This window comes from Ipomoea nil, unplaced genomic scaffold (genome assembly GCF_001879475.1).
Source record: "Ipomoea nil cultivar Tokyo-kokei standard unplaced genomic scaffold, Asagao_1.1 scaffold1407, whole genome shotgun sequence".
Classification (NCBI taxonomy): Eukaryota; Viridiplantae; Streptophyta; class Magnoliopsida; order Solanales; family Convolvulaceae; genus Ipomoea; species Ipomoea nil.
Window position 1 is genome coordinate 639,909 of NW_017617835.1, and position 11,033 is coordinate 650,941.

At 34.1% G+C, this 11,033-nt stretch overlaps 2 protein-coding genes across 2 annotated transcripts; both read right to left on the reverse strand.

Annotated features, from left to right (window-relative positions):
- Positions 1-91: 91 nt before the first annotated feature.
- Positions 92-4,418, reverse strand: LOC109186895 (G-type lectin S-receptor-like serine/threonine-protein kinase At4g27290). The gene is made up of 8 exons (XM_019337081.1): positions 4,407-4,418; positions 2,210-3,425; positions 1,908-2,087; positions 1,678-1,823; positions 1,264-1,474; positions 928-1,165; positions 692-842; positions 92-566 (listed from the first exon to the last, which is right to left on the reverse strand). Exons 2-8 carry the CDS (start codon positions 3,417-3,419, stop codon positions 264-266), a joined length of 2,439 nt encoding a protein of 812 aa, XP_019192626.1. The 5' UTR covers positions 3,420-3,425; positions 4,407-4,418; the 3' UTR covers positions 92-263.
- A 4,419-nt stretch (positions 4,419-8,837) lies between these two features.
- Positions 8,838-9,924, reverse strand: LOC109186897 (receptor-like serine/threonine-protein kinase SD1-7). The gene is made up of 3 exons (XM_019337083.1): positions 9,693-9,924; positions 9,459-9,609; positions 8,838-9,321 (listed from the first exon to the last, which is right to left on the reverse strand). The coding sequence occupies exons 1-3, from the start codon at positions 9,833-9,835 to the stop codon at positions 9,019-9,021; spliced, it is 597 nt and encodes a 198-aa protein (XP_019192628.1). The 5' UTR covers positions 9,836-9,924; the 3' UTR covers positions 8,838-9,018.
- Positions 9,925-11,033: the final 1,109 nt, after the last annotated feature.

Genomic DNA, 11,033 nt, shown 5'->3' on the forward strand with positions numbered 1-11,033 from the left:
TATCAGGGCTACTAAAAGTAATAAAAAAAAAAAAATTTAAAGAATTTTTTTTTTTAGTTCTTCCTCGGTATCACAACACTTAAAAACGTTATCAGCATTATAACAGTAAATATGCAATTTCTAATAATTTTTTGACAAACATTTCAACAGCAAAAGTAGGTCTCAAATGATTACACCATTCAAATAGAAAAAAAAATTAAAAGAAACGGAAAATAGGAGTATTGTGTAATGAGAGCAGTGTGATAAACACCATGGTTATGTTGTTATCGACCTTCAATGTCTGAAATTGTGATCATATTAGCCGAGGCTTTTGGATTGTTATCGACATCATCACATTTTAAGCCGATAACGGTAAAGAAACCAGGTTGTTTAGGGGTAAGTAAGATTGTTGATTCATTACCAAGTATAGATACCACTTCTGACATTGTTGGCCTATCTGCTGCATTATCTTGAACACATAGCAAACCTACTTGGATACATCTTGTGGCTTCATTTATTGAAACTGTTTTTTCCATTGTTGAATCTATTAAGTCTGAAATTCTTCCTTTTATCCACATATCCCAAGCCTAAAAATCATTGTATAGGTAGACATGTAGTTATCGCACCAATTTAGATAATGAGATTTGGATGAAAGAATTCTAGAAATAGACTAATGATTGTATATGATGTCTATGCATAGAGCAATACTTACATGACCGAGTAAATTTGAAACATGATTTGGATTGTAGAAGTCATTGTTTCTCTTTCCACTCACTATCTCCATTACCATGACTCCAAAGCTAAAAACATCAGATTTCTCGGAGAAACAACCATTCATTGCATATTCCGGAGACATGTAACCACTGGTTTAGGAGAAAATTATTAGACATGTTAAATAATAGCTAAATATAGATACAAATATATGTATGAACATTTTCATTGACTTACTAAGTCCCAATAATGCTTTTTGTGCTTGCTTGATCAACATTATCTTTAAATATTCTAGCCGTTCCAAAATCTGAAATCTTTGGATGCATATGAATGTCTAGTAAGATGTTACTTGTTTTAAGATCCCTATGAATAATTCTCATTCTTGAATACTTATGAAGATACAAAAGCCCTTGTGCAATCCCATCAATTATGGAGATACGCTTTCTCCAATCAAGACAATCTTTCTTCCTTTCATCTATGCAAAAACAATGATCATATGTTCAAATAAAGGATCCAAGTAAGAGAAAAATTATAGGATGGAAGAGACCGGGGAAATGAAAACACGATACTAACCAAAAAGAATTGAATCCAAACTTTTATTTGGCAAATACTCGTATATTAATACTCTTTCATCCTCATGAGTGCAACAACCTAGAAGTCTTACAAGATTCCTGTGCTGCAATTTTGAAATCAATAGAACCTCATTTTTGAATTGTTCAATTCCTTGTCCAGATATTTTTGAGAGTCGCTTTGCTGCGATTTCTTGACCATTAGGCAATATTCCCTGAAAAGTAACTACTCAGATTAATTCAAAGGGAATATGATCTAAAATTCGACATTTACCTAAAAAAATTATGCAATAAAAAGTCACACAACCAATTAATATTGTTCATCAGAGTTAATATACAGAGTTTTTGTTTCATATTAAATACTCCGTATGTTTCTGTTTGTAACATAAAGTGCCAAACAGGAACAATGTGATCATACCTTATATACAGGACCAAATCCTCCTTGACCGAGCTTATTTTCAATAGAAAAGTAATTGGTAGCCATCTCTATGGTTTTGAAATTGAAGAAAGGTAAGTTGTCATCCTCCTTACCAGCAAGTTGTTGCCTTGAATGTTCAGTTGGGGCTGTTCCAAAACATAAAGCTGTTTAGCCTATAGCCAGTGTTAAAGACACTAAAGAGTTGATATTAAGAGAATATATATATGTACCTAAGATGCAACTGCGGCAACATTTTCTTGGATTCATATACCACACAATGAAAACCATGGCAAGGATCACCAGAAATAATGGTACTGTAAGAGCAGCTATAGTTGCTGTTTTCTTGTGGTGTGACTTTGTCTTTGTGGAAGCCGGAGGGGCAGGATGGAGAGACAATTTGGTTCCATTTGCTTAATATATATATATATAGTTCAATGCAGAGCAGTTGTGTGAGAATGCTAAATATACTATTTCAAATGAAAGAGTAAACAAAATGGAGAGAGTTGGCATATATATATATATATATATATACCTGGTTTGGCATTGTGGCGAATGTAAAGAGCTTCACCGTCAGAGCCATAATGGTAGGAAGGGGAAGAAGAAAATTTACATCCTGTTCCAGCTTCTGCATTGATAGAAACATAGGCTTTGCAAGAACAATTATTTGCACACATTTCCTTGCAGTCAGTGATACCAAATGTGGAGTTAAACAAATGTTGTTCCCATCCATCAATGAAACCAGTTGTTGAATGGAACCAGTCATTGTCTCCAACACTACAATTGGATTTCTTGACTCTTACGCACCCTAAATAAGACGTTTCACTATTGTAACAGTCATTATAACTTAAGGATGAATATATATTATCTCCACGATTTTCTACAGTTACTTCCCCAGATGCATGAATAAGGATATAGGTTAAATTGAAATGAAGATCTTCATTCAAAATGAAGTAGCGTTCGTTGTCGTCAGAGAAATAGCTGAAGTTAATAAGGCCAGAGCTTGGAAGAAATGTAAAGTCTTTACCATTCCACGGCCCGCTTTGCCAATAAACAATCCCTCTTCTCATAAGAACTTGCTGTGGCTTAGTATTGTTTGGATCAACACCAAAGGTAAAAGCCCCATGAGAAGGGTCTTGCTGGCTTGTCCAAGAAGTGAGAAAACGTTGGTGAGGGCGTGGTGTTTTGAGCCCAAACCAACCCAATTTCATGCCTGGAAGCCAAGTATTTGTGGGGTAATCGAAACTTTGCCACAACGTACGCCCCTCTGGACTTTGCAAAACTAAGTTTCCATTATCAAGAAGAGTTGCCGTTGTGTTTTTAACGTAAGAAGAAGGTTGTTGATTGTTTACAATGAAATCTTTACCTGCAGCATATATTATCAATTGCCCCTCTTCTGACATTGATAAATGGGGAGAGAAATCAGTTTGGCCCTGCCAACCAACCCAAATCGTAATATCTTCCGGATTCTCTTGGGAGTGATACCTGGCCAACTGTATACACAAATACCAGCTGATGAAGGTAGAGCCCCCCGCCGGTTTCTGCATGAATTTTAACCTGTACTGTGTGTTTGATGACTCCAAGTAATTTCCGGCATAAAACAACAGATTTTCTCCAGGGGCAAGTGTATCTTTAGCATTAACATGAACATGACAGATGAAGAAGAAGAAGAAGAAGAAGAAAGCAGCAATTCCAACTACTAAACTATCATACCATAATATTATCCTTGAAACGCTGCTACTCATTTCTATCTGATCTGATCTGATCTGATCTGGGTGGTTTATGATTAAATGGCTAAGCTATCCTATGTATGTATGTGGATCTGAATAGGCATGCATTTTATTTTGCACATTAAATTATCTCCATGCAGCTTCCTTTACTTTCTTGTGTTGTCACTTTTGTTCTTCCCACGTGTTGTCACTTCCAACTTAAACCCAAACCTTTCCTTTTTTTTTTTCTTTTTGGTAGGGAAACCCAAACCTTTCCTGACACTTTATTCCACACGTTTTTTAAAAGGAAAAAAAAAACACTTTATTCCATTCACTCCACTTTTTTTTGTCTTTTATTCCCTTTTGTCTTCTTTATTTGTTTCTTTTTAGATTATCTTCACACACGCAATCTTCTCTCACTTTTAAAATGTCATATAAATAAATTTGCAATTATTTACTATTCAATCTCCATTCATACAATTTTCTCTCATATTTCAAAAGTGATCCCACCTTCACATCACTTTAATAAAAAATTTACTTTTATCAATAAAGTATTAATAATAATTAAAATAATAATTGATGTGGTAAAATACCATGCTTATTGAGAATACGTATAAAGTATAAAGACCAGACCAGGTTTTGGCCCTGAAGTGATCTGCTGGTTGATTTAAGATGTTGAGTTCGGGTTACGACGTGAGGTCGGATGCTCCCGAGCTAAGTTAGGCTCTGTAGAGATTGCCAAAAGTCCCTTTCAATGTTGCTTCGCTGGGTATTTAAAAGTGATTCAGGGAACACATGCCGAGGGACCGGCATGCGCACCACGCGTCTTCCACGCACTCGGTAATTCGGTCGGCTGAGGGGGAGCACACACGTGTAGGAGTATGTCTAGCTAGCAAGTGTATCTTTAGCATTAACATGAACATGACAGATGAAGAAGAAGAAGAAGAAGAAGAAAGCAGAAATTCCAACGACTAAACTATCATACCATAATATTATTCTTGAAACGCTGCTACTCATTTCTACTACTTATTATCTCATCTGGGTGGTTTATGATTAAATAAATGGCTAAGCTATCCTATGTATATATGCATTTACTTTCTGGATCAATGACTAGAATGTGCGGTCAACAAGCCCAAATTTTCAATATATGTGGTTTTTTTTTTTTTTTTTTTTTTGACAACAATATGTAAAACTCCTTTGGGAGTTGCGTTTTTGGTGTATATTTTTTTTTCGTGTATTTCTGTAAAACGCAAGAGGTAGTTGCGTTTACGTATTCGTATACGTAAAACGCATTACGCTCTTGTGTTTTCCAACGCATACGGTATCTCCCAAAACTCAACTTACTTTTGCGTTTTACGTATTATACGTAAAACGCAAAACTAAGTTGCGTTTTTGACTTTTTTTTTTTTTTGTACCGGCCGTCTCCGGCGAATTTGAAGGACGGCGAGAACCACAAAACGCAAGTCGCATTAATTGTGCAAGGACTTTTTTCGCAATCACCACGCTGAACCAACTGTGCAAGACCACATTCTATTAATATTTGTCTTTTTAAGTATACTTAAATAGCCGATGAGCAGTACACAAACGAACTACCAGCGCCGGAACCGCCTATAAAACGCAAGTGGTTTTAGCGTTTTAACGTTTTATTCAAATAACGCAATTCGGTCTTGTGTTTTTGTAAATTTCTCCGGCGAAATACGCCGATAAACACAACGCATTTTGGTCTTGCGTTTTACGTATTTTCAAGTATAATACGTAAAACACATCTCCCAATTGCGTTTTAACGTATTCAATACGTAAGATGAAAACGCATCTGGGAGATGCGTTTTCCGTATACAATACGAAAAACGCAACTACCAGTTGCGTTTTAAGTATTTAACGAAAAAAAAAAATTACGAATTAAATACCTTCAAAAACGCAACTGGTAATAGAATTTTGCATATTTTTGTCAAAAAAAAAAAGTTAGTATACATTTTGGCAATTTCTCACCCCATTCTACACATTCTAGTCATTGATCGTTACTTTCTTGTGTTGTCACTTTTGTTCTTCCCACGTGTTGTCACTTCCAACTTAAACCCAAACCTTTCTTTTTTTTCTTTTTGGTAGGGAAACCCAAACCTTTCTTGACACTTTATTCCACACGTTTTTTAAAAGGAAAAAAAAAACACTTTATTCCATTCACTCCACTTTTTTGTCTTTTATTCCCTTTTGTCTTCTTTATTTGTTTCTTTTTAGATTATCTTCACACACGCAATCTTCTCTCACTTTTAAAATGTCATATAAATAAATTTACAATTATTTACTATTCAATCTCCATTCATACAATTTTCTCTCATCTTTCAAAAGTGATCCCACCTTCACATCACTTTAATAAAAAATTATACTTTTATCAATAAAGTATTAATAATAATTAAAATAATAATTGATGTGGTAAAATACCATGCTTATTGAGAATACGTATAAAGTATAGGACCAGACCAGGTTTCGGCCCTGAAGTGATTTGCTGGTTGATTTAAGATGTTGAGTTCGGGTTACGACGTGTGGTCGGATGCTCCCGACCTAAGTAAGGCTGTGTAGAGATTGCCAAAAGTCCCTTTCAATGTTGCTTAGCTGGGTATTTAAAAGTGATTCAGGGAACACATGCCGAGGGACCGGCATGCGCGCCACGCGTCTTCCACGCACTCGGTAATTTGGTCGACTAAGGGGGAGCACACACGTGTAGGAGTATGTCTAGCTAGCTATTCACTTACTGTAATCAGTTCAGGTGTTAAGTAATCATGCTCGGGGTCTCGGTCGAGCAGGTAGGTCGGGACCGGTCTCCGAAATTTGTGGAAAGCGGCCTATTAAGCCATAGAATTGATGATCCTTCAGGTCGGGTCCGTCAAGTGCTACTCTCCGATCAGTCCAGGTCAATAAATGATTTTGGTCTCGAGGTGATCTGAACCCGACTATAACTTGTTTGCATATCCAACAAGATGCATATTTGTGCTTTAACTAGGTCTCTTGCTGTCTTTAAAGGACTAGCAGGTCCGTATTCAGTCTATATGAAAGTTGAACTATCTCACGAATCACTATTGTAATAGCTCACAATATGCCAATGATATTATAAAGATTTATTTAGAATTTGTACTTTGTTTGGCTTTCGGGGCAAAATTATATATGAAAATTCGCCTATAACTCACTTTAAAACATAGAATGTTAGATTAATTTCAACATTTAAAGTACATATCAAATAATTATTGTTATCACAAAAGTTAGCTAAGGTTTAACAATGACAGGTACACCTTAACAAAATCATGCCACTGTTTTGTAGCACTTATAACTAGGGATGTCAATTTAGCCCTGAACCAATGGGCTAGCCCATTAAGCCCTAAAAATTGCAGGGCTAAAATCCAGAAAGATCAACCCAATAAGAAAGTAAGCTCATTGGGTTGGCCCTATTGGGTTATTGGATTGAGTTGGGCCAACTCATGGATTGTTGAGCTGGCCCGTGTAATATTCAATAATTATTGGATGGACCATAGTCTATACAACTTGTGTGTACCATGAATATAAGGTACATTTTTAATATATTAATTGTACATTATTTGTATATTGAAGGTACATTATTTGATAGTATATATATGAAATAATGTACTTTTATACACTACACACATTATATGTACACTACACACAAACTGTACACACACACACACTATATATATATATATACACACTGTACACACAATATATATACCACACACACACTATATATACACACACACACTGTACACACAATATATATACTACACACACTATATATATATATATATACACACTGTACACACACACACACACACACTATATATATATATATATATATATATATATATATATATATATACACACACACACACACTATATATATATATATATATATATATATATATATATATATATATATATATATATATATATATATATATATATATATATATATATATATACACACACACACACTACACACGCACTATATATATATACACACACACTGTACACACTCTATATATATACACACACACACTACACACGCACTATATATATATACACACACACTGTACACACACACACACACTCTATATATATATATATATATATATATATATACTACGCACACAGTACACACACACTGCGTGTGTAGTATATATAAACACACTATATATATATATATAAACACACACTGTGTGTAGTGTGTATATATATATATATATATATATATATATATATATATATATATATATATATATATATATATTGTGTGTGTGTAGTGTGTGTATATATATATATATATATAGTGCGTGTAGTGTATATATATATATATATATATATATATATATATATAGTTATGAACCTACTCTATTTGTAATAAAAAATTTGTTTAGTGATTTAGCCCGTTGGATTAACCAACAACCCGTTGTTTAGGGTTAGGGCCAACCCAACTCAAAAAGAAAAAATAAAAAACCATTTTAGCCCAAGCCAACAAGTCCACCAACCCTGTAGGGCTAGTCCAAAACCCAACGGGTTGGCCCATTTGACATCCCTACTTATAACCTATAGCAAAGCAGTGCAATTTCCCTTTTATGGTAATTATCTCTCTTCAATAATAGTCATAATCAAAACTAAAGTAACAAATATTCATAAGCTCATCTTGAGGCTATACTTTAACAACCGACCAACCGTAACCTTCCTCCTGAACTCCTGGCAAAGATCTTCTGATCCACGTCATTTGTTTATTCAATAATCATAGTTCAGAAATAGCATACATAAGAGGTTGCTCCAATCAAGCAATACACTATCACCATAGGAAAAATGTCATCATACCTTATATACAGAACTATATCCTCCTAGACCGTACTTATTTTCATCAGAAATGCAATTGGTAGCCATCTCTATGCTTTTAAAATTGAAGAAAGTAAGTCTTCATCGTCCTTACCAACGAGTTGTTGCCTTGAATGTTCAGTTGGAACTGTGGCGAAACTTAAAGATTTATAGCAAATGTCAAAATGAAAGTCGTAAAATTTGATCAAAATGACTCATTCCGATCAATATCAATATCTGAATTAGAGTTCCAATCAAACAAGATACCTTTTAATTATCACAATAATAATTCAAGAAACTATTTTCTTATTACAAGGCCAGTGTTCATATAAAAGGGTAGCCGACACTTTGGAAACTTCTTGCTTTTATACATGACAGAATTTTCCAGCATCAAGATAGCCAATTAGTCTCCGAATTAGATCTTTTGAAATTATTTGGACTACGTACTAAACGTAATAAAAAAATATTCTTCCTCTTCATCACACAACAAAAAACGTTGTCACCATTATCTACGCTACTAAACGTAATAAAAAATAACAAAAGAAATTTCTTTGAAAATTTTTTAGTTCTTCCTCCGTATCACAACACTTAGAAACGTTGTCAGCATTATAACACTAATTAAATATGCAATTTCAAATAAATTTTTAACAAACATTTCATCAGCAAAAGTAGGTCTCAAATGATTACACCATTCAAAGTGGAAAAAAAAAAAAAGAAACTGAAAATAAGGAGTGCTTGTGTAATAAGAGCAGTGTGAGACAAGATCAGATCATGGTTGTTATCCACCTTCAATGTCTGAAATTGTGATCATATTAGCAGAGATTTTTGGATTGTTACCGACATCATCACATTTTAAGCCGATAACAGTAGAGAAACCAGGTTGTTTAGGAGTAAGTAAGACTGTTGATTCATTACCGAGCATAGATACCACTTCTGACATGATTGGCCTATCTGCTGCATTGTCTTGAACACATAACAAACCTACTTGGATACATCTTGTTGCTTCATTTATTGAAACTGATTTTTCTATTGTTGGATCTATTAAATCTGAAATTCTTCCTTCTATCCACATATCCCAAACCTATTAATCATTTGCAAGTAAAGTTATGTATAGGTAGACATGTAGTTATCACTCCAATTTAGAGAGATAATGATATTTGGATGAAAGAATTCTAGAAATAGACTAATGATTGTTTATGCTGATAGAGCAATACTTACATAACCAAGTAAATTTGAAACATGATTTGGATTGTAGAAGTCATTGTTTCTCTTTCCACTCACTATCTCCATTACCATGACTCCAAAGCTAAAAATATCTGACTTCTCAGAGAAACAACCATTCATTGCATATTCCGGAGACATGTAACCACTGAGTTATGAGAAAATTATTAGACATGTAAAATAATAGCTAAATATAGATATGAATAGATATAAAAGTTGTCATCGACTTACTAAGTCCCAATAATGCTTTTTGTGTTTGCTTGATAAACGTTATCTTTAAATATTCTAACTGTCCCAAAATATGAAATCTTTGGATGCATGTGAATGTCTAATAAGATGTTACTTGTTTTGAGATCCCTATGAATAATTCTCATTCTTAATACTTATGAAGGTACAAAAGCCCTTGAGCAATTCCATCAATTATAGAGACACGCTTTTTCCAATCAAGACAAACTTTCTTTCTTTCATCTGTGCAAAAACAATGATTATATATTCAATTAAAGGATCCCAGTAAGGGAAAAAAAATATAGGATGGAAGATGGAAATGAATACACCATACTAGCCAAAAAGAATTGAATCCAAACTTTTATTTGGCAAATACTGATATATTAATATTCTTTCATCCCCATGAGTGCAACAACCCAGAAGTCTTACAAGATTCCTGTGTTGCAATTTTGAAATCAATAGAACCTCATTTTTGAATTTTCCTTGTCCAGATATTTTTGAGAGTCAGCTTCAGCATTGATAGAAGCATAGGCGTTGCAAGAACAATTTTTTGCACACATTTCCTTGCAGTCAGTGATACTAAACGTGAAGTTATACAAATATTGTTCCCATTCTTCAAAGAAACCAGTTGTTGAATTGAACCAGTCATCGTCTCCAACACTACAATTGGATTTCTTGACTCTTACGCACCCCACCGCATTGGAATCAGCCCTTTCATTGTTGTAACAGTCAATAGGTATGAACATGGATTCAAGATCTCCATCCTTTTCCGCACTTACTTCCCCAGATGCATGAATAAGGATATAGGTTATATTGAAACCAAGTACTTCATTCAAAATAAAGTAGGATTCGTTGTGGTCAGAGATATATAGCTGAAGTTAATAGGCATGCATGTGCATTTTATTTTGCCCATTATCATCAAATAGGGGACTACGTGGACTGGAAAATAATTTACGTACTTGAGTCCAAATGTAAAGTCTTCTCCATGCAGCTTCCTTTACTTTCTTGTGTTGTCACTTTTGTGTAATGGTCTTTAATTAGGATTTATTGCCGTAGCCCGTAGGTAGGCTATTCATATATATAATTGAGTATTCTTTCCTAAAGGTTGAATCCACACCTAGGCCCTACAAAATATATTTGTGAGGATATAAATCATAGTAACTCGGTTAAAGTACCTATAAAGTCCCTGTACTATAGTGTTTTGTTCAATTTAGTCCTTGTACCTTTATTCTGTTCAATTTAGTCCCTCTACTTTAAAAAGTGATAAAACTAAGGACAATTGTCCAAATCTCATTACGAACATAATCGCAATTATTTATTTTGGACATACTAATTTAATATATTGGT

What these genes read in the sequence shown, in the direction of transcription:
- LOC109186895 (XM_019337081.1), bottom strand. Translation starts at nt 3,419, where the DNA reads ATGAGTAGCAGCGTTTCAAGGATAATATTATGGTATGATAGTTTAGTA. An exon ending in TCGCCACAATGCCAAACCAG is followed by an intron (nt 2,088 to 2,209) that starts GTATATATATAT and finishes ATATATATTAAG; the next exon opens with CAAATGGAACCAAATTGTCT. An exon ending in GATTTGGTCCTGTATATAAG is followed by an intron (nt 1,475 to 1,677) that starts GTATGATCACAT and finishes GTTACTTTTCAG; the next exon opens with GGAATATTGCCTAATGGTCA.
- LOC109186897 (XM_019337083.1), bottom strand. Translation starts at nt 9,835, where the DNA reads ATGAGAATTATTCATAGGGATCTCAAAACAAGTAACATCTTATTAGAC. An exon ending in AAAAGCATTATTGGGACTTA is followed by an intron (nt 9,610 to 9,692) that starts GTAAGTCGATGA and finishes CTCATAACTCAG; the next exon opens with TGGTTACATGTCTCCGGAAT. An exon ending in TTTCAAATTTACTTGGTTAT is followed by an intron (nt 9,322 to 9,458) that starts GTAAGTATTGCT and finishes AATGATTAATAG; the next exon opens with GTTTGGGATATGTGGATAGA.